Source organism: Sturnira hondurensis, unplaced genomic scaffold, assembly GCF_014824575.4.
Source record: "Sturnira hondurensis isolate 20B ecotype Veracruz unplaced genomic scaffold, ASM1482457v3 Scaffold0018728, whole genome shotgun sequence".
Lineage (NCBI taxonomy): Eukaryota > Metazoa > Chordata > Mammalia > Chiroptera > Phyllostomidae > Sturnira > Sturnira hondurensis.
Window position 1 is genome coordinate 2,580,605 of NW_028091359.1, and position 23,872 is coordinate 2,604,476.

General features: G+C 37.9%; 1 protein-coding gene across 6 annotated transcripts in view; it reads left to right on the top strand.

The window, feature by feature from the left end:
* Window positions 1-23,872, top strand: part of BCAS3 (BCAS3 microtubule associated cell migration factor) — a 494,341-nt gene that overhangs the window by 245,829 nt on the left and 224,640 nt on the right. The window contains exon 23 of one of the 6 annotated variants that reach the window (XM_037069815.1): window positions 4,890-5,988. The exons of the other annotated variants lie outside the window; for them this stretch is intronic. Within the exon in view, the coding sequence (XP_036925710.1) occupies window positions 4,890-4,897 (8 nt within the window). The 3' untranslated portion in view covers window positions 4,898-5,988. Of the gene's footprint in view, window positions 1-4,889; window positions 5,989-23,872 lie in introns of those variants that run through there. 6 annotated transcript variants of the gene reach the window in all.

The window sequence follows — 23,872 nt, forward strand, 5'->3', positions numbered from 1 at the left end:
TTTGCCTTTTTCTCTTTTTTGTTTAGTTTTGTTTTAGGGTGTGTGTGTGTGCCTGGTGTGTGTGTATGTTTTAAAACAATACTATGCCTACATTTGTTCCTAAACAGTGCCATGCATTTAAATATTGTTAAGGTTGGTGAATGATGCGGTGGAGTTGGCACTTGATTAAATGTAATGAACACAGTATTGAAGGCTACAGGGTTGATGACTGCTTTGCCTTTGATCTTTCAAACGTGGAGAAGCAACCTTGACAGAGAACGTAAATACAATATATGGATTCAATTTACTCAACCTGTTGAGTATCAAAGTGCCTGATCTGTGGAAGTAGAGAGTCCAAACGCTAAGGCTTAAATGGTTTTATTATTGAAAGCATAAAGTTTAGAAATTCATTAACTTAACTCTAGTCTATCTATCACAGTTATTAACTTCCTATCCTTGGAACCAAGCCATGAATACGTATCATTAGTACCTGGAAGTAGATCTCTGCCTTTGTTAGGTGATACTTGCTACATTAGTATTGTAAACTGCTTTCTGCCAGCTCTGCCAAATATAGAACTGTTCGTAATAATTTTCTCATCTCTAAACGGAGTGATAAAGAAAATAAGGACAGTGATGCTTTCTATTATGGCACAGCTGTGGAGCATCTGAAGATAGCATGCAGCAGGGTTTCATCAACAAAAGTCTCTTACAAGTAGAGCTATTAAATACTTGGCATTAGTAGAACAGTTGAGTCAGAGAGGATTTTAATCTACAGCAATTTTTAAGTCCCCAGAGACTGCTGATTTGATTGAGGCTTAAACTGTGAAAGAAAATGGAAACAAACACAAAACTGATTTGTGAAGGTCACTTTTCAAAGACCAAAGCTTCTGTTTCTGATTCTGTCTTCGGATGGGTTTTGAAGTTTGAAAGCTAATGGCTATTGTATGTTTTCTTCCCTTTCTGGCTTTTAAAATAATTTTATTTATTTATTTAGGTCTGTGGGTTGCACCTCATGTCTGATTGGGCTATTCCCATCCAGGGTGGTGCCTTCACTTTTAATGTAGACTCTTACTTTAGAGGGCTCATTCTTGTCCTCCGATTTAACTTGGCAACCACGGCCATCCCTTGGAAACAAGCACTAAAATGTGTGTGTGTTTCTCTCTCCTTGCTTCCTGGCATTGAATGAGATATTGAGATAGGTGACTTAATAAATCTTCTTGGTAGTGTCAGTCTGAGAATGCTAACAGATGCTGCTCATCTGGAATTATCATTTACGATTGTGAATCCTGGAAATGATATATTTTAGTATTTCATTCGAGATTACAGTCGTAAGCTTTGTTGGGTTTTTTAACATTGTTAAACTGCCCCATTATTAATGTTTTAGAGTCATCTGACTAGCTACCAGTCAAGTGCAATGCATGTAACTGAAGCGGCTACCATGTACGTCTGTTGCTAAGAGTTGCCATATTCAGTACTGTAGGCCGAGGTAATAAAATATTCCATATTTATCATGTAGTACTATCTTCATTTTAGGTCTTTGTAAAGTTAAACCATAGAAAGGAACTTCAGTGAACTATTAGAAACAGTTTTATTTGATTCTGCTGCAAGAAGAGTTTTAAAGTTGATGTTAGAATGACGAATTAGATCTTTGCCCTTGACTGACTTTATTTCCATTGGAGACACACTGTAGGAGTTTCTAGGGTATTGTTCTACAGTTCTGAGCTTCTGCCTGGAAGCACCCATCTTCTGAGGAGAGAAAGAAATTCTTGGTGACTAAGCTCTATTGTTACTTTTCTAGGACTCTTTTCATTCTAGAAAGCCATAGCTCCTTTCCGGAAGGCAGCCAGAGCAATGAAAGGGTGGGCTGCTTTCTCTAACTTTGAGCTAAAGAAACCCCCTAGGTGAGGAATTGGACTTTTATGCCTAACTCTCTACCTCTCAAATGGTTTGGACCCCTTTTGTTCCACATGTTTTTTAAGTGAGTGAATAATGTTGGGGAAACTTTATCTACTTTATTTGATAGGACTACTGATGTAACAAACTTACTTTTCTATTGATGTTTAAACATGATGGATAGAGGCTAAATGGTTTGAATTCTTTAGAAGAAGTTGATGGGAAAATTCTCTTTGAGATTCTTCTAGAAGAATCTCAATATATATTTTTAATTGCTCCTGGACCAGGAAGTGCTTCCCTGACTATGACCCCAGCATTGGAATCAGCTGCATATTATGAACATGCCAATTTGGAGTTTTGATTGCCTTTGCTGGGAGATGTGACCAGTGTGGCACCTCCTCTGAAGGGGCTGCATTGCTTTGCGTTACCTTGTGACACCATTTGCACCGCGAAGTGGGTTATCTTTTCAGCTGTTCCTGTAGGCACATTTGATAGCCATGCCTCTGTTTTGGTGCCAACTTCTTGCTCCTTCTGTCTAAACTAGTGGTGACAGAATTTTCATACACTCACTTTTCAGAGACATAGAATTTAAAACTTTAATGTGATTTAAACCTTTTGATTGTAACAATTTTCAAAGTGAAAGTATTTTTTTACACCTTGACTCTGCGTGTTATCATTCGGATATCTGTGCATTAACCTGGGCATGCTGTTCTGTTGAAACGAGAGTTCAGCAGAGTTGTGCCGCTTTGGTGAGGAAATTCTTTTCCCACAGTTTCTTGATCATGTAATATATATGTACCTCACTCCTTCCCACAGAACACATTTCGTGAAATATATGTCTAAGTCATTGACTTAGCTGGCTAAGGTACAGCATAAATTCTGTGCCTTTGGATAACTCTGATGCAGCTTCTTATTTCTCAATATAAATAATGCTTTTATTTATAATGTTTTTAGATGTAGCAGATTTATAACAGCTTTATAAGTAGGTGTTATTCACATGACATGGTTCATCTCATCTTGGTGATTCAGAAGACACTATCCCTACCTGCGATTTTGAATTCAGGTCATTGTGAGATGCTCCCTTCTTCACTAAGGAAAAGACCATCCTGGAAATGGACTTTATAGGATTTTACCATTACACTTAAGTCACCCAGAACAAATGGGATTTGAAGGAACTGTTCCAGTTTCCTGTGTCCAGCTAGTTAAAGTTAACATCAGTGTCTCTGAGTTACAGGCCGTGTTTCCAGACAAAGCACGTGCGGTTTGCTTACCCTTTGTTTCTCTGCGTGCTCCTTTGGTTGGGTGCCTAGGAGTTTCTCCCCTTTGTCTGTCATTTCCTTTGACAGAGTTGTAGGGCCCCTGACGAGAAAGTTAAAAGAGAGCTGTCGGAGTCCCGTTGAAGCCTTGTTGCCCCCTTTGGTGCCTGGTGCTCTTGTTCCGAACCATGTTGGCCGCACCCCCCGGACAACTTAAAGCTGGTTGCTTTTGAGTCGCGGGCACAGAGCAGCTCGGGTCTGGTTTATCTGAGGTTTGTTTGTGCTGGTTTGTAGTTTTACGATGGAAATGGGTGTTTACTAATAAAGAACTCAAAGCGACTGAGATTTCAAAACACATTTATTCCTGGCTTTTGTGAAGAGCAGACATCTTTGTCAATCTCTACTAAAGAAAAGCATTTTGTAGAGAAAATGTTATTAGAATGGTAGGAACAGCATTTACATGCATTCCTGAGGAAGGTGATAATAGGAGAAGGGAAGTTGCGACATAAGTAAAATGAGTCCTCACCTCTGGCGCAGGCTTTGCTACGTGAGGTTGGTGGTGGCACATCCAGCTTTCTGATAAATGGGGACAGAGTTGTAGACGTGTTGTTACTGTTCCTGACTCAAGAGAAGTATTATTTTTGTTCTACAGTTGAAGTAATCTAAATAATGTCTATGCACTTAATTCAGGAGACAATTATTCAGCACCCAGTTTTTCCCAGTATCACAGTAACCTGTTTACTGAAGAAAATAATATACGAAAAAAATTATAGTAGTTATTTGTCCCTGCTTTATGTATTTGGCATTCAGTGCATCAGACCTTTAAAAAACAAATAACACTTATTAGAGAAGTGTGATAGGGCAGGCAACAAAGAGATTACTTAAGCAAATATCTGCTGGAGGACATTCTTACAGAGGCATGCATTTACCTGACACACTAGGGGGGGAATAGTCCTAACGATTCTATCTCACTGTGTCTACAGTTGCCATTCCAATCCGAGGTCGGTAAACTTTGTATCTTAAAGCCACCAGAGACACAAGAGATGCTGTTGGTAAGAAGCAAAGATGTTTTCAGAAACATCATTCATGTAGCATACCATGGTGAGGCCACCGAGCTCCATGATTTTAAAACTGAAGCTGGATGACAGAAGCCATGACATTATAATCATGGTCTTGAACTTTTGCTGAAACCTGTGCACAAAATTTTTTCACCTCTTTTTTTCACCTCAATTATTGCCTAAAATAATTTCCAGATATAAAGGACATGTGTTCTTTAGAAATACTGAAGTGTTTCTTTGAATAAGTGATGTGGTTTTCATTTAATAGAGTTCCAAATAGCCTTTGTGATTATAAGGTGTCGAAAACTGCAAGCATTCTTGTACCTTGGGTATTCAGAGCCTCTGTGAGATCAGTAAGAGGATTATGGGCCAGGGCGAAATTGAAAGAAGGCTTAGTCTTGACCTGTGAACAGTCTCTTGGAAAGGGGAAGGGAGGTCAGTGCTTTTATTGTGACACTATTTATACTTGAAATACTTAGTAAATGTTCAAACTCAGGTATTAAGATTGGCTTTTTTATTAGAAATGAGAAAGTTTGTGCATTATTTCATCTCTAGTCTAATGAAAACATACTGTCTTTATTAAATGAAACGTAAGTTTAAGAACATAGGAAAAGACCTGATTCACCCAACAGGAAAGTGCTTAGCCACCGCTCTCTCCTTCTGATTTAAATCTTCCTCTCATTCTTCTTTCTAATATTTATAGGATGTTAGAAGATGAAATTCAGCTTAACAGTGTGGAAAAATTTAGCTCAGCACAATTAAGAAACAAATGATTGTCCCACTTGAAGATGAAGAAACTGTAAACAGAAGTAGAAGAAGCTGTTGGGAAAGTTTTTCCTGATGGCACATGGCTTCTTTGAATAAATCTTTGTGTCAACTGAAACCTCGCCTTTGCTTTCTCTATTGCAAGCGCCAGGTCCTTGTTGCGACTTTATGTCTTTCTAAGCATTTTTAGAAGGAGTTGATGGAATTCTCCCTACTGTTGATATACCACAGCAGCACGTATTTACATGGAGCTTTTTGGCTAAAAGTCCCAACTTCTCCTTTTTGTACCTTTATGACTGTATCTTTAATACAAGGCTGGACTATTTATGTAGTCTGTTGCCTGAGACTGTGGTGGCGAAGGGACAATATTGGGGGCAGTATTAGAATTTGTTTAAGTCTGAACCGGGAATTCCATTTGTCTTAGTGACATTAGTGTCAAACTGTTAGTGCCACACTATTTTAAATTGTGTCCAAGAGCCCAAGAGGCCTAGGCTCATAGGTGTCATCTATAAACTTAGAAACAAACAAAGGGCCGCTCTCCACTGAATATGGAAGCCGAGCGAGCAATTAAAGAGCAGCCGGGACCTCGCCCGGGCAGCTCGTCGGAACCAGAGCTCTCGAGAGTCCCCTGGATATTGTTGGAAACTGTCAGAGAGAGGCTAAAGCAAATAATCAAAGTGAAAATAATTGTTCCTGGGAAAACTCTTGTTTTGGAAGCTAAGTGTAGTGGAAAGAATCGTGGAAAGAATTCAAAAGAACCAACTTTTGAATCGTTGGTTCTAGTCTCAGCTCTGCCTGTAACCATCTGTTGGGCATACCGCTTCAGAACTCAAGGCTTTCTTCTATAAAATGAGGGATCGAAATAAATTATTCCCAAATTCCCTCCCAGCTAAAAAAAAAAAAACAAAAAAACAAAAAATGATTAAGTGTGTGCTTTGGATCACCTTTGAAGAATTTTTGAATGTTAGGATATAATTTACATATTAACAAGCATGCACATATCTTAATCATACAGCTTGAATTTTTATACCCATGTATGTAATCACCATCCAGATCAAAATTAGAATATCTTTATCATTCCAGAAAGTTCCCTTATGCTCCCTCCATCCAGTACAACCTCTGACCAGAGATCACCACTCTTTTATCATCACAGATTAGTGTTGTCTATATTGAACTCCGTGTAAATGAAATCATTCTGTACCTACTCTTTTGTGTTTGGCTTCTTTTATTCAACTTAACATTTTGAGACTCATCCAGGTGTTACGTGTGTCACTAGTTCATTTTTTAAACATATTGCAGTGCAGTATGAATTTAATACAGTTTATGTATCCATTGTCCTGTTATTTGCAGTTTTAGGCTTATGAATAAAGCTGCTTTAAACTTTCCTGTATGTCTTTTTTTTTAACATATGCACTCATATCTTTTGGTCATAAACCTAGGACTGAATTGTTGTCTCACAAAGCAGGCATATGTTGAGTTTTGTTAGGAACTGCCAAGAAAGTATTCCAAAATGATGATACCAGTTTCACTCTTAACAGCAATGTGTGAATTCTGACTGGTGTGGCTCCTTGAGTTGGGTGTTGTCTTGTGTGTTGTGAGCTGAAATGTCGCTGGTTCAATTCCCAGTCGGGGCACATACCTGGGTTGCAGTCCAGGTCCTGGTTGGGAGTATGATGAGGCAACCAATCGATGTTTCTCTCTCACACATTAATATTTCTCTCCTTCTTTCTCTCCCTCCCTCTTTCTCTAAAAATAAATAAAATCTTTAAAAAGCAGTGTGTGAGTCATTCCAGTGAATGTACACTGTGATTTTAATTTGCTTTTCTTCAATGTATACTGATATTGAGCTCCTTAAATACAGGTGGGGCAAAAGGAGGTTTACAGTTGTGAGTATACAAAACAGAGTTCATTCTTGTATTATTATTTATTAATTATTTGTATTATTATTATGAACAAGTGTTAACCTAGTTTTGCCCTACCCTGTATTCTTACTGGTCATTTGAATGCCTTATTTTGTAATGAATTTTTGAACTCTTTCACTAATTTTTATTGGGTCTGTTGCCTGTTTTGAATTTCAGATTTTCTTTAAGTATTCTGGATGCATGTCTGTTACATATTTTGAAAATATTTCCTTTTACTTTATTGCCTTCTCACTTTCTTACTGGTGTTTTGGACAAGCAGAGTCCAGTTTTTCCATTGTTTTTCCTTTTATGCTTTTTATAGAAATTTTTTCCTTTCAGTCTTGAAGTGATGCTTTTCTCTAGTTATTGTATAGTTTTGGCCATTGCATTTATCTCTACAATCTTTTTCAGATTATTTTTTATTATGATATGAGGCAAGGATCAAAGGTTAGTTTTTTCCGTACAGATACCCAGTTGCTCCAGCACTATCAGAAAGACATGCCTTGCCCTGGCTGGGAGCCTCCATGGTTGGAGCCCATGCACCAGAAAATTGCAGGTTCAATTCCCAGTCAGGGCACATACCTAGGTTGTGCATTTGATCCCTCGTCAGGGCACATACAGAGGCAACCAATCAATGTTTCTCTCTCACCTATCCTCTGTGTGTGTGTGTGTGTGTGTGTGTGTGTGTGTGACATCATTGAGAAACATATTCTTGGGTGAGAATTAAAAAAAAAAAAGACATGCCTTCCCCCCAAATGAATTTCAGATGCCTTTTAAAAAACCCTATTTTTTTCTGGGTCCGCTATTCTGTTCCATTGATTTATATCCTGTCTTTACACCATTAACATACTGTTTTAATTACTATAGCTTTTTAGTAAGTTTTAAAATCTAGCAGGTTCATGTATCAGCTATTCTAGATTCTTCATGTTCCCATACACACGTAGATGAACATACATACCAGTGGTTCGTGGTGTGGTCCCTGGACCTTGGAAGTCTCCAAGACACTTTGAAGCAACCTGTGAGCAAAAATAATTTTTATAAAAATAGGAAGTCATGATTTGCCTGTGAAAAACACTGTGTTGACAGTTAATACAGATGGCACAGAAGCAATGGTGGGTAGGCCCGCTGGAACCTTAGCACAGTAAGAGCTCTGTCACCAAACTGTGCTTGCAGTTGATGTTGCTCACATTTGAAAAAATAAGCTATAATTACTTAAGAATATCTTTGATAAAATGTCAATCATTACATTTATTTGAAAATTAAAAAAATTAATTTTATTAAATTTTGCTGCTTGTATACTTCTTTTTAATATTCTCTGTACCACAGTGCATGATGGTTGTGCTAAGGCGATGCACTTGTCTGGTGGTTGTGAGTTGACCTAGCAACCATTTTACCTCCAAGAATAACCGACAAAACAGTTTATTTAGACACAAGTATTTGGCACACAGTTTCACAAAANTACATTTATTATAAAATTTTGAAAATTAAAAAAATTAATTTTATTAAATTTTGCTGCTTGTATACTTCTTTTTAATATTCTCTGTACCACAGTGCATGATGGTTGTGCTAAGGCGATGCACTTGTCTGGTGGTTGTGAGTTGACCTAGCAACCATTTTACCTCCAAGAATAACCGACAAAACAGTTTATTTAGACACAAGTATTTGGCACACAGTTTCACAAAAATAAACAAAGTAAGCCAGCCACTTCAAAAAAAACCCCAAACCTGACATTTATTGCCAATGATAAAAGTCTAGTCTTGACTTGAAAATTGGAAATTTAAAAATCACATATTCACATGTATTTACCACTGTCTGCTTAACAGGTTGCTAGTATTTAAAGACATTTTTGATGAGACAGGTAGTGATATTAACAAGAGTGATATTTTTATGTCATATAAGACAAATTGACATTTGAAAGATCTGTAATGTTTTCGAAGTGAGCAGTTTTATGATATGACAAAACTATGGGTAATGCACTCATTCCAAGGGTAAGATAGGAAAAAGGATTTTAATATAAAAGAATAGAAAGTTAATTCATAGGGTTTCAGAGATCATTGCAACTCACTTGTTAAGGGTCATGTTAATGACAGATATCCCCCAAATCTGAAAAGGTTCGGAATCTGAATATGCTCCATCTTTTTCCAGTTAGATTTGTTTAGTGAGGCCAGCTTGTCTTCACATTCCTCATGCAAACACATACCGCAGCGGACTGAATGCCTAAGCTGATGTGAGAACCTACCTGTTGTCTGTTTCAACGTTTTCTACCCCAAAAGTAAAAATGCCACTTATGTTAATGCATGAAGGGTTTCTTGGTGTTTTTCAAAGAGCTAAAAATAAATGGTTTTGATGTTGATAGATACAATGCACATAAGTCAAAACTCTTTGTAGTTCTCAGTTTTTAGGAGTATAAAGGGGTCCTGCATCAAAAAAAAAGTTTGAAAACCATCAATATATTGATATGTGTGTTTGTGTGCGTGCATGTGTATCCTCATACGCATATACATTAACTATATATTTATCTCTATAGAAATTTAAGTGAGATTTGATGATAATTTCATTGAATCTGTAATCAAATTGGGAGAATTAATATCTTAATATTATTAAATTTTTCAATACTTGAACCTTTTATAGCTATCCATTTTTTTAGACTTCTTTAATTTTTTCTAATATTTGTTACATTTCAGTGTAGAAGTCTTAAACATATTTTGTATTAGTTATTTCAATTATTTGATGTTTTGATGTTATAGTAGATTTTATTTCCTCTTTCAGGTTTTTTATAGCTTATAGACTACAGTAGTTTTTGTATGTTGAACTTCTATTCTAGTAGATTCCTTTGAATTTTCTACTATGCAATCATGTTATCATCATCATATCTGCCAATAAAGATGGTTTATTTCTTTTTGGTCTTTATACCTTTTGTTTCTTTTCCCCCTTTTTACTTGCTTAGACATGTAGTACAAAATGTTGACTAGAAGTGATGGTCTCGAACATTCTTGTCTTCTTAATCTGAAAAAAATGTAAGATCTTAAATTAATTCATTGACTGAGCTTCATAGCTGATTACAAGCAGAAGAAGAAAGGGTCAGAGAGTCCAGAACCAGCCAGAAACTGTCAATACGGAAGCAGAACGCAGTGTAAGAAGGATGGGAGTGAATATGAAACTGTCCGACATGTTCAGTTGTCACACCTGGATGACAAGTAGGGGAGAAAAGGGCAGAAGGAAAGAAGGGCCAAGAATTTTCCAAAATTAGTTAAAGATGTCCACTAAAAGTTTGAAGAAGTTCCCTGTCCCCTATGTAGGATAAACTCAAAGAAAACCATACCTAGGCATAGTACAGTCCCACTGTGGAAATGTAAAAATCATAAAGTAATTTTAAAAGCCTGTGTTTCTTTGTTGGCTTCATATTTGGGTGAGGTTTTAGAGCTTTTGACAAAGTCATGGTGATTTTTAAGTTTCTTTGGCAGTATGAGATCCCCTTCCCCAATGATCTGTGAGAAATCTTCAGGATTTGTGTTTTTGTTTTAAGTAAAAGATACGGGAACCAAGTCTGTGTGCCCACCGCTGTGCTAGGCTTTCCCATGGCTCATCTCATTTTGTCACATTTAATTAGGATGACAGGTCCTATTCAGAAGTACGCTAAGAGTGAGACGTAGGACTCCTAGCTCCGGATACTTAAAATGACTTAAAGTGCATCGTGGTGACACCTCACATAAGTCCAAACCTTTTTTTACCTCGCCTGATCAAATATTCACCTCAAAACACTGTAGGCTGAAATGAGCCATGTGAGAGTTGAAGAGAATCAACTATTCAGGTGGTGAAAATGTGTGAATGCAGCTGACAGATGAAGTTCCAGTACAATGAATTCCCAGCTTGTCCTTATGGCTTCGGGCAACAACTGACAGGCCCGGCTGGTCATTGCCTTTCCATTTCTGGCATTGATAGGATGGAAAATTCTTAGTGTGACAGACACTTAAAAGCTGTCCCTGTTATAGTGGATACAAACAGCGCTGGAGGGTCCTTTTTGCATAGAGATGTAATCAATATGGTCTAGAGTTCTTGACCCAGACCTATAATTATCTGGCCGTTATAAAGGTAGCTTGTTGTTACAGAAAATGCTTATATTCAGAACTTGGGGGCTAAGCTGTGAATGGAGAGAGGAAAATAGAGGCTTTGTCCTTCTATACGTGACAGTATTTTGAAGGCTGACGGAATAATCACAGAGCGGAGTATTCTTATAGGATTAGAACATTGGATCTTTAGGATTTGGGGTGCTGGAAGTCTGCCTCTCACCTCCAGTGCTCTCCTGATACCCCGCAAAAGTTGTGATGTTAATGTTATGCAGCTTGTGATCGGGATTTTTTTTGAATACCAAGATGGGATTTTTTCATTGATTCAAATACTTGCATTTGAAGTGCAGCTTAAACAACACATTTGAGTTTGGTCTTTTCCAGCAGCTAAAGTTATGCTGAGAAAAGAAATAGTGTAAGCAGATATTAATGGCGTTCTTGGTCCAGGGGAAAGAGTGAATCGGAGGAGACAGCACTGGTAGCAAGTTTTAAGCCACTATCTTTACCAGTGCATTGAAGTATATTTTGATTGAGATTAATGTGCCATGTGAAAATAGTAAACATGCAGACATAAAGTGATTTAGCAGTAGATGTGGATTCTGATTCCTGTGTCAGTTTTTGGCTTAAGATACCTCTGGAGGGCATTGTTATCAGATAACCCTGTGTAGGGTGCTCTGATAAATAGGGAGAAAGTAGTACCTTGTGATAAAGAGCTCTCTGAGAACAAGGGCTGTCTTTGTATTTCCCCATGCCCGGTACTGTGCCTGCCGCAGAGCAGATGATCGATATTTGTTGCACTGTTGATTTCTCATAAAAATAAGACTAGATATACCATAAAGTGATGAAAATGTAATAATGCTGCATGTTTATATCTCCGTTCCCTCACTGAAACCCAGAAAAAGTAGACCTCACCTGGAGTCTTTAACAGGGTTGCCCTTAGGTTCATGGTCATGATTCCTTTATTCAGTCCCTTGGTAAACGGTGACAAGTTGAAATATTTTGTAGAGCGTTTCAAATGATCTTTTATGTTAATTTTTAAAAAAGCATTATTATTTTTAAGTAGTAATTTTCTCACTTTTGATAGCTTTTATATAACCAGATAAGAAAAATAAGGGAATTATGACCCGCAACTCCACTGCGCTTTGATCTTATTGACTAGCATGGAAATTTATGCTTTGAGGTTATTGTCACTGTAGCCAATTCCTGCTTTCTGGGATCTGTCATTAAGCATGGCAAACTTCCAGTAAAAGGAATGGCCTTACTTTTGTCTTCTGGCCACACCAATCTAGCTTTCAGACTCAGCATTGTATGAATATCCGGGGCTGCCTCTTAAGCCAGCCGGTTTAGTCCTGGGCCCAGGATGTTCGCCTACAGGAATGTGACCTAACTTCTATTAAGCCAGAACATTTTGTTGAGAATCGCCACCATTGCAGTAACGTCCCTGCACTTGAGTGACTTGTACATGCGCTCTAGGCAGCCCTGTGGGACATGGTATCTGGAGCCTTCGACCGGTCTTAATTTTTGTGTTCTAAGAATATCGGAGAGACTGCAGTTATTCTGTAAATGCTCAGTGCGAAGACGGTACGAAAGAACAAACTCCTCAGTTAGTGCCCCCTTCTTTAGATGAGTTTGCAGTTTTTCATGTGAGGAACGTTTGCATGATTGAGAAGGGAAAAGACTCTTCTGCCGTCTGTTTTTCTCCACCTAAAAGGCTGCTCACTGCAGCCACGGTAATCCCATGGCATTCTCTTAAGCTGACTTTTTCAAAGTCAGAAATTTGATAGCCGTGTCGGTCCCAGGTCCTCGATCAGAGCGCCTAAGCCAGGGAGGCCTTAGTACCATTTAGGGATGGGGTCTGAAACTTTTCATTTGCCTTGAAACCTGTTCCTAATTTCACTCTTTATTCCAAATACCCCCATTGATTAAATTAATTGCTTTTCTCTCTGTTCCTCAACTTTTACTGTTGTTTTTATCACCTCATATTAAAGTTAGTTGGGAACCATTTCCCATTGTAGACTGTGAACGCATCTCTGTGTTCCCGCGGCACCCTGAACAGTTCCGACACATAATAGGTACTCAATAAATGTTAATGGTTTCAACATTTCAGTGTGGAACCTTGAAACCAAACTTTCACATTTGACTAGATATCAGAAGGGAACTGAGTGACTAGAGAACACAAGTGAGGAGACTTTTTTAGAACACGTGCGTGTGTTATCCATGTGAAACATAAATAAAACTCTCTTTTTAACACCTAGCAAATTTTTCAGAATTTGACGGGTTACTATGGCAAGTTATTATTGTTTGTTTACACAGATGAAGAAACTGAGGATAAGGGATGTTAAATAACGTGACAGTTGTCACGTACCTAATAGGCAGAAGAGCAAAGATGTGAATCTGTGAACCCTTCATTATTTCCAGGTTATTAAACAGCAGATTGGCCATCACAGCCTGCTGGGATTTTGTTCTTACTGTCAGCAGGTAGCAGGGTGTGTGTGCGGCGTAGGAACTCCCTTTCTGTGTTCTTTCTACCATATAATGAATACGTGTGTCAGAGGCGGCACCAACTCTCTTGAGTGGCATCGCCACTTTAAGCGGCCACTGACAAAACCTCTTTGAGGAGGTTTTGATGACTGAGGTTGCCTGCTTGGCTTGCGGACAGACTCGGACCCTTTAAGCAGTACTCATTTGTTTTCAGCTAAGAAAGCCACTCTCTATCAGGTAATGTTTCTTCAGGCTGAAAAAGGCTTTTACTAAAGAATGGTGATTGCCCAAAGTCACACTTCTTTTCCATCTACTTGTGAGAAAATGCAAACTAAAGGAATTGTGTTTGCAATGCCCAATTTATTCTATAATTGGGGGCTGAGAGTAGGTGGCAAAAGTGGTTCTAGTTCTCTCAAAAATATTGTTAATTGCTTTTTCAAAATATGGATTAAAGCATAAAAGAAGCCCCCCAAAGCCCTGATTCTAAATGGACCGCACACCTTGGTCTTCTGTTATGGCATCAGATATGAGTGGGGATTCCCAATGGGCCTTTGTGGGCCTTTGTATGCAACAATATTTATTGCTATAAGAACTACGAGTTCTTTTCTTTTTAAAGATTTTATTTATTTTTATTTATTTTTATTTATTTTTAGGGGATGGGAAGGGGAAAGAGAGGGAGAGAAACAGAAATGTGTGCTTGCCTCTTTCATTCCCCCTACTGGGGACCTGGCCTGCAACCCAGGCATGACTGAGAATTGAACTGGCAACCTTTTGGTTCACAGGCCCACACTCAATCCACCGAGCCACACCAGGCAGGGCAGAACCCTAGGAGTTCTTGGCTGCTTGAAACTTGGAAGAGCTGTTCAAATCCCATCCACTAGACTTGTGTTTTCATATGTTAAAACTTTCTTTTCTTTCTTTCTTTTCTTTCTTTCTTAATATAGCTTTCTCAGAAAAACCTCTCCACCTCAAATTCTGAACAATAATATCTGGTTTTCAATAAATTTAAGAAGAAGTACTCGGATATGAAACTATACCTGAGAGATAATGTTTTTCTTTTCTTGTCCATTAATGCTCCTCAGGATGGGATCTTTAACTGGCCCAATTTATGCCTGTTTTTCCACCTGTTCCAAAATGGTAACTAAATTTTGCCTTCTATGTGGTCAAAATACTAATAAATTAAAGGCTCTGGGGAGATGCTTCTATCAGTTCCTGCTATTGATAGTGGAATTTTCACTCTAGCTTGCTTTAGCACTGTGCTTTTAAGAATGAACACTATGGTTTATTTTTAACCAATGATTTTAAGAATAAAGAGAATTGCTAAAGAATTCCAATGAATGTAGTATCATTAACATTTACAAAAATAGCTGTATGGAAATTAGATATTTTTGACTGAAAAAACACAGAAGTGTTTTGAGAGTGGGATCATGAAAATTAAAGTAAATTAATATAATTTTGAATCATGCGCTTCCTTACTTATGAAGGAAACCTGTGTAGTCTGGGAAACTTACAGAATTAAAAGGGAGTGAATAGGACATTTAACGTCTGTACTTATTCCTTGTGTTATATGCAGCCCATACAATTTCTCTGCTGCATATTGAATTTTATATAATGAATAATAGTGGCTTTTGGTAACATTTGATTGCTTAATGTACTGTGCTAAGCATTTCACATGCATCACCTTCTCTGGTCTTCACAAAAATCCTGTGAGGTGAAGGTATTGTTTTAATTTCCTTTTTTCGGAAAAAGAGCTACGGCTCAGAGAAATTATGTACAATATACTACTTTCCACTTTGATAGTGCCATCAGAATTTGTCATGAACATTTTTATAGAGAGCTTTATTGAAATATATATTTGATAAATGCATTTTTAGAATAAACATGTTTGCAATAGAAGTTCCCTGACCTTGTGGTCAAATGTGGATTGATTTCTACTTCAATAGCTGACCAGGTATATGGCCTTCAGTCGCTTCGTCCTTAGGAAGAGTATAAAAACACCTTTGGCCTGTGATGTGAAAGTTAATAGATAATCATTGCATTCTTACAGCTTCTGACCACAGTTCAGACATATAACAAATAAATGTTAGGTCACTGTTACTTTATTTCAATATAATAGTAATAACTTTTAGTATACCCCAAAGCTTTTGATTTGTTCTTTATGTATATTATGTTTATTCTTCATGACCAGCCTATTGAGAATGGCCATACTGTTGTCCTCATTTATACCTGAGGAAACCAACTTAGAAAAGCGGTGGGTCCCAGCTTGTTGGCCAGGCGGTCTAATTCCAGACCTTGTGTATTTTTCACCTGATAGGGGATTTTCTCTGAGGGTGTTTTCTGGTAAGTTAGATTCTGATATTTCAGGCAGTGCTCTAACTCCCAGCAATTTTTACCCCACCCCTCCCTCTCTACCATCAGCTCTTCCCTTTCTAGATTTTGACAGTATGACAGTTCCTGGCCCTCAGTTGATTTTGACAGTAAGTCTGTTACGTTAGACGTTCAGAGACCCTGTTGACTGGAAAATCTGTGAGCCTGTACTGTTTGGTACGTTTCTAGTATTTTCAGGCAGCTGTCCGTGTCCTTTCGAGAAATGGCAGCCGTCCCCTGTGGCCTACTGAAAAATATTTTGACTTCTTTCTATACTGAACTGAAATTATTAGCCATTCCACCCAGGTTTTGGTGAGGAGTACAGAATGGGAATTCACTCCTCAAGCCTGCCTTAAAAAAGAAGAGCCCCCAAAGAGTTCTCCCCAAATGTGTTTGACCTTGGTCGGGTTTGTTTTTTTCATGTAAATAGAGTTTGCTCAGCCTCCAAAAGAGGAGGAGATGGAGGCCTTTCATTTGCGTGAGGAGTGACTGTTCCCCTGAGCACCTAGGCCCGGCTGCTGCATCTGTCTCTGACTCTCTCTTCATAGGTCGTAGTCTCTCTTTCGCCCTTTTCCCCCTCCGCTTGTCTTTTGTTTCTATTTCTCCCTCCTAGCTTCGAGCTTTCTATTTCGATAATTGTCTTTTATATCTGTAAGCGAAAAACTTCCAAGGATGCCGAATCTGTCGTTACTTTTACAGCACTGCTTACATGCACAGAAGATTTCGGCTGTAAAATTGTCCTTGGCATGCGTTGGGCAGATGGTTTTTCGCCCGGGTGAGACCTTTCACTGGGACCATGAAAGGGTTGGGGCGTCACTGCCTCTCCACTCTTCCTTCTTCAGTGTGACATTAGTGGTTTTAGCTCTTGTTGACCCTTCCAGAAACCAAAGCTTTATAGCCTATTAGAGCTTAGTGTGGATTTTTTTTTATGATATGTTGGAGGGAAAGAAAGAAAACTCCTCTAAAGTTACAAATGGTTTCATTTACCAAAATGACTATTTCTCTTGGAAAGTTTTATCATTTCTTTAAAATTTCCAGGAGTTGGGTGGGCTTGATATCCTCCCTCCCACTCCACCGCCCCACCCACACTCTCACATTGGCAGAGACCTTGAGCTTTAAGCATAATTCCAGGCTTCTCCGAGACAAATTATTGACTAAAGAGTAACCAAGACACCCTTGTCTGCTGTTATTTTAAAGAAACTTTTCAGTTGAAATCAAAGTAAGGACAAAATACTACAGGCTTATTATTTCTAAATATTTTATTTATTTATTTTTAGAGAGGGGAAGGGAGGGAGAAAGAGAGGGAGACATCAGTGTGCAGTTGCCTCTTGCGTGCCCCCTACCTGAGACCTGGCCTGCAACCCGAGCATGTGAACTAGACTGGAAATGGAACTGGAGACCCTTAGGTTCGCAGGCCAGTGCTCAGTCTGCTGAGCCCCACCAGCCAGGGCTACAGGCTTATTTTTGACTGCTTCATCTGTAAAACATAGGACAAATACTCTGAAACATCAGTAATTACTATTTCAAGCAACCTTGGGGGATTGAGAACGTCTGTGCTTTTCAGATCTGTGCTTAATATCATACTTCATCATTTATTGGGTCAAATAACCATCTCATTGACTTAGGATCTATGTTGGTGCCTTGAGCTCCAAATCAGTATTACATGACACCTTGTGAGAGATTCTCTGCATTGCCCTGTTTCTGCTTCATTAAAAGAGGTTATTTAAGTATCGTTATTTTCCCAAGGTATCTGAAGGCTTTAATGACATGAAAAATATTTGCACTCTCTGTAAAAATAATCCTTAAATATTTTATCTTATGTTTTGCTGATCGAAGTAACTGCCCTCCAGTGTGAGCTTGTGATGGGTACACAGGGAACCACTGTAGAAACAGAAGGATTTCCTGTCCCAAGTAAGGAACGTCCTTCAATAATGTACCAGAGTGTATCATAAATCTAGGCATGGTTGAGAAGCGGGAAAGTTGTGCGTTATCTGTTACCACGAGCTGTGTATAATTTGTACTTCAGGTACCTCCATGGGCTTCCTCCCTGCTGTTGGCTCAGCTGTGGCTTTTAATGGAGCCGTAGCCACACCTCTCCTCTTTCATCCCTCCCTTTTTATGAGAATAAAAAGTAAATTGGGTGCTATTTAAATATTCCCTACTTATGTTTATTGAAAACTACCTTGCCGCAGGGCGTAGCACTTTGAAAAACTGCCTCACTGCAGCCCCGTGTTCCACCCACGTGGTTGCCCCGAAGACCTGGACTAAACCTGGACTTTGTTTTCCTCGGACTTTTAATTTCTTTCAACCAAACGATCACAGAAAGATTTAGGAGGAGCCTCATTTCATTTGTGAGGTTTTTAATAAACATTAAGTGGAGTGTGGCTGGAAAAGCAGACCCGTGAAAAGCCGTGGCTGTGCCGACACTAGAGGAACCCCTACGGAACTCGCAGACCCTGTGCGTCCCACACTGGGGCGAAGGCCAAAACCGGGGAGGGTGGGGGCAGTTCCGGGCGGCCCACCTGGAGAAGGAGAGAGAGTAAGGGTCACGTGGTTGAATTCGTTTGTCACTTACTGGCGCTTTACTTAAAAGTTTGTCCTGCTTATATGTATATGATCTTTGTAGAAGTTCTTGAAAATACTGAAAGGTATAAATAAAATTTAAAAACTAATTTTGTTCCGCAGATATAATTCTTTTTAACATTTTGATATATAACTTCTTAGTGTCTATTATCATCAGCAGATTTCCTTCTAGTCATTAATCATGTTTCAAAACATAGATATTTTGATTCTTATATTCTCTGAATCATTTATTTGTCTAATCTTCTATTTTGGTTTTTAATTTTTTTTACCATACTAATTAAGAATTAATTCCCTATATATAAATCTTTGGGTTATATATTTCTAAACACTTACAGAAGAATTAATATCAGCCCTTCTCAAACTTTTCCAAAAAAAAAGAAGAGGAAGGAACATTTCCAAATTAATTTTACAAAGCAAAAGCCAGACAAGGACACTACAAGAAAATAAACTTAACAGGTCAATATCCCTGATGAACATAGATACAAAAATCTTCAATAAAATATTAGCAGACAGACCCTCACAGCTGTGGTTCAGTGGGCTGAGTGTCGTCTTGCAAACTGAAAGATTGCTGGTTCAGTTCACGGTAGCTGGTTTGATTCCCAGTCGGGGCACATGCCTGAGTTGCAGGTTCCATCCCCGGGGAAGGTACGTGCAAGAGGCAGCCAATTGATGTTTCTCTCTCTTTCTCCCTTCCCTTCTCTCTAAAAAGAGATAAATAAAATCTTCTAAAAAACATTCAACAGTACATGAAAAGGATCATATACCATGATCAAGTGGGGTTTATTCCAGGGATGCAAGGGTTGGTTCAACATTGCCAAACGAATCAGTATTGTTAACAAAATGAAGGATGGAAATTATATGACTATCTCAATAGAGAAAGAAAAAGCATTTGACAAAATTCAGCTTCCTTTTATGATTTAAAAAACTCAACAAATTGGGCATAGAAGCAACATACCTCAACGTAACAAAGTCCATATACACCAAACCCATAGTTAATATCACACCCAATGTTAAAAAGCCAAAAAAAATTTTTTTGACATCAGGAAGAAGACAAGGATGCCCACTCTCACTGCTTTTACTGAACATCTTACTGGACGTCCTTACCAGACCAGTTAATCACGACAAAGAAATAAAAGGCATTCAAGCCAGAAAGGAAGAAGAAAGGTTGTGATTATTTGCAGATGACATGACACTATGTGTAGAAAACCTTAAAAACTCCACCAAAATACTGATAGAATTAAACAAATTCAGTAAAGTTTCAGAATACAAAGTCAATATACAAAAATCATGTGTTTCTATACACTATATAATGAACTATCTGAAAGATAAATTAATAAAATAATCCCATATATAGTTACATGGGAAAAACCCTCCTGAAATACCTAGGGATAAGTTTAACCTGGGATTGAAAGACCTGTGTACTGAAAAGTATAAGATATGAATGAAAGAAGTTGAAGACACCAATGGAAAGATGTCGTGTGCTCATGTTTTGGAAGATGTAATGTTGTTAGTGTTCATACTACACAAAGCAACACAAAGCTTCAATGTAATCCCTATCAAAATTCTAATGGCATTTTTCAGAGAAATACACCAAACCATCCTAAAATTTGTATGAAACCAGAAAAGATTCCAAGTAGCCAAAGCAATATTGAGGAAGAACAAGCTGGAGGAAAAATGCTTCTTAGTTTCAAACTATATTACAGAGCTATAATAATTAAAACAACATAGCAGAAAAGTAGATTAATGGAATAGAATGGAGAGCCTAGAAGTAAACCACACACATACATGGTCAATTACAACATGGTCATGTACAACAAAGGAACCAAGAATAAGCAATGGGGAATAGATAATCTCTCTTCAACAAGCAGTGTGGGATCATTGGATCGCTATCTTAAACCCTACTCAAAAATCCACTCAAAATAGATTAAAGTCTTGAATATTAGACCTAAAACCATAAAACTCCTAAAAGAATGCATAGGCAGAAAGCTCCTTGGCTGTGGTATTTTAGATTTGATTTAAAAAAAAAACCAACAACAAAAGCAAAAATAAACAAGTGAGATTACATCAAACTGTAGAACTTCTTTATAGCAAAGAAACCAACAGCAAAATGGAAGTGTAACCTATGGAATGGGAGAAAATGTTTGCACATTTCTATATCTGATAAGGTGTTAATATCCAAAATAAATCAAGGGTACATATAACTTAATAAGAAACAGTTCTATTTAAAATGGGCAGAGTATCTAAAGAGACATTTTCCGCAGAAGATGTACAAGTGGTAAGTAGGTACATGAACGGGTGTTCATTATCACTAATTATCAGGGAAATGCCAATCGAAACTACAGTGTAACATCCCCTCATACCAGTTAGAATGACTGTCATCAAAGAGAAAAAAATAACAAATGTTGGCAAGGATGTGAAGGGCAGGGAACCCTAGTTCATATGGTAGCACTGTAGATTGGAATGGTGGGATGTACACTGATGCAGGCACTGTAGAAAACAGTTGGGCATTCTTTAAAAAAATTAAAAATAGAGCTACCATAAGACCCCACAATTCCACTTTGGGCTATTTTTCCAAAGGAAACAAAAACACTAACTGGAAAAGATTCTTGCACCTTCAAGTTTAACGCAGTGTTATTTGCAGTAGCCAAGCCATGGAAATAACCTAAGTGTCCATCAATGAATGAATGAAGAAAATGTGATGTGTGTGTATACATGTATATATAGGTATGTGCATATATATATCTATGTACATATATATATACACACACATGGAATGGAATATTATTCAGCCATAAAAGAAGGAAATTCTGCCACTTGTGACAACATGGAGAAACCTTGAGTGCATAATGCCAAGTGAAATAAGGCAGACAAAGACAAATACTGGATGATAAGAAAGAAAAGAACTCACAGATACAACAGACCAGCGGTAGCCAGTGGTAAGTGCGGATGTAACATACAGCATGGTGACTGTAGTTAATAATACTGCATGCATTATATATTTGACAGTTGCTAAGAGAGTAGATCTTAAAAATTCTCATGACAAAACAGTATTTGCAATGGTGTGGTGATGGGTGTTAACTAGATTCATTGTGCTAACCTTTTTACAATAGATACATATATTGAATCATTGTCTTACACCTGACACTAATATAATGCCATGTCAATTATATTCCAATTTTTGAAATGTAAAAATATGGCTGAATGGCAAGTTTTTGTATACACGCACACAAGGCCTGTGCAGCAAGTATCCAGGCATGTACTATGAAAAATAGGGACACTTATTGAGAAAGAAATGATACAAAATACATTGTACACGGAACAATGATGCCTCAGTCTTCTTCACAGTAGGCACCTTGGGACCTCACACAGCTTTCCTAGTCACCATCAGCTGCCCTGTCATATTTTCCTGAATCTCATCAAATCATCTGAATAGTTTCCACTGAGAAGTTCAAGCTTAACGCCAAACTGATGCAGATTCATTGCTCTACCTGCTCAGTCATTTTGAATGTGACGGCCACTCAGTACAAATGCTCACTTGATGGCGTCTGTCACCCCCACGCATGCACATTCCAGTCCACTCTCCTTGGCTGCCAGGTTACATCGATGTCATGCAAACTGTTCTTGTTATATTAACAATTGCTGGAATTTTTCCAGACAGACCTTGTATATTGCCACAATAAAAGAAAAAGAAAAAGAATGAGCAAGTTTTATTTTGGGAGAAAAAATTTAAACTTATTATTAACTTAATTTATTTGACGACTTTTGAGGTTGAACATTGAAAAATGTTAATTAGCCATTTACCATTACTTTTAGACGTTTTTCTAGTTTCATTAATTTTAAGATTTTTCTCAACTTTTCACTTTCAACCTGTGTATATTCTTATGTTTGAAATGGCTTTCTTATAGACAGCATATAGTTGAGTCATGTTTTTAATTTTCTCTGCCAATCTGTCTTTTATTTGGTGTTTGTAGACCATTTACACTAACTATAATTATTTATATGTTAAGGCTTAAGTCTGCCATTTATTTTTATTTTCTATTTGTTCTCTATGGTTTTTATTTCTTTGTTTCTTGCCCTCCCCCCTACCTTCCTATGGGTTGCTTGAACATTTTATAAAATTCCATTTTGATATATATATACCTATAGTGTTTTCTATTATACCACTTGATATAGTTTTATGAATGGTTGCTCTGGGTGTATTACATTGTCATAACATCACAGTCTGGTGTTGTCATTTTACCAGTTTCAGCAAAGCCTTTCCTCCCTTTACCTCCCTATTTATAATGGGATTATCTTAAATATTTCCTCTATAAATACTTAGAACCACATGGGTGACATTTACAATTTTTGCTTTAACTCTTGAACGTAAGTTAGAAAACTCAAGAGGAGAAGAAAACCCTATTTCCCATAGCTTTGTTTACATTTTGTTTCTTTTTCTAACACTCCTAAGATTTTTCTTTTGTTTTCTTTTGTTAGAACTTGCTTTAGCCTTCCTTTTAGAGTAAGTTTGCTGACAACAAATTCTCTTCATTTTTGTTCATCTGAGAATGTCTTGATTTCCCCTTTATTTCTGAAAGATACATTCTCCGGGCACAGGATTCAGGGTTGACGATTCTTTTCTTTCAATACAAACGCGCGCACCTGCGTGCACACACACAAATTTGGTAAGTTATCTTCTAGTTTCCATGCTTTTTGAGGTGTTTTTTTCCTTGGAGCTGAAGTGTCATTTTTCTGTGGCTGTCTTCAAGATTTTTCATCAGATTCTTTGCATGTAACCCATTTGGGGTTCATACAGCCTCTTTAATGTATAGATTTATGTCTCTTGCAAAATTTGGAGAATTTTTCATTTTTTTTTAGTTTTTTCAAAAGTTCTAAAATAATAACTAATGTTGGTAATAAAACTGATATACAGTGCAGTTACTTATTTTACAAGGAGATCCTGTATATCAGGGAAGTATTGTGAAGTATGATCCATCAGCTTTTATCGATATACTCTCCTCCATGAAGCAGCATCACTGCAACCTGGTGGGAGCACTTGCGTGTCATCAGCCCCCGCACTTTCCGGTGGAATCACAGCAAGGTCCTAGGGATGTTAGGTTGGGGGCTAAATAGTAAAGGTCGTTAGCCTTTTTTTTTTCAAGTACTTTTCAGCCCAACCCCTTTTTCTTCCCCTTCTAGGCCCATGATGACCCAATGTTAGACCTTTTTATCGTCCCATAAACCTCTGAGATTGCCTGAATCTTTCAGTCTGCTTTCTCTCTATTGTTCAGATTGGGCAATTGGGCAGGTTGCTGGCTTCATCTGCTCCAAGTCTGGGTACTTGAGGCAGTAAGAAAATCCAAGGACTCACATTCCTTGTTTTCTAAAGGTCCTACCTCTTCTTTTTTTTCTCCGCCTTTGGGAGCCTTCCTATGTTTGTTTGTAAGTAATGTCTAGAGTTTGGGGGTGTACTTAGCTGGAAAAATGTATATCTACTTTGTTTTCCCTTAACTGGAATGAGCTTGTGCAGTTTACGCAAATCT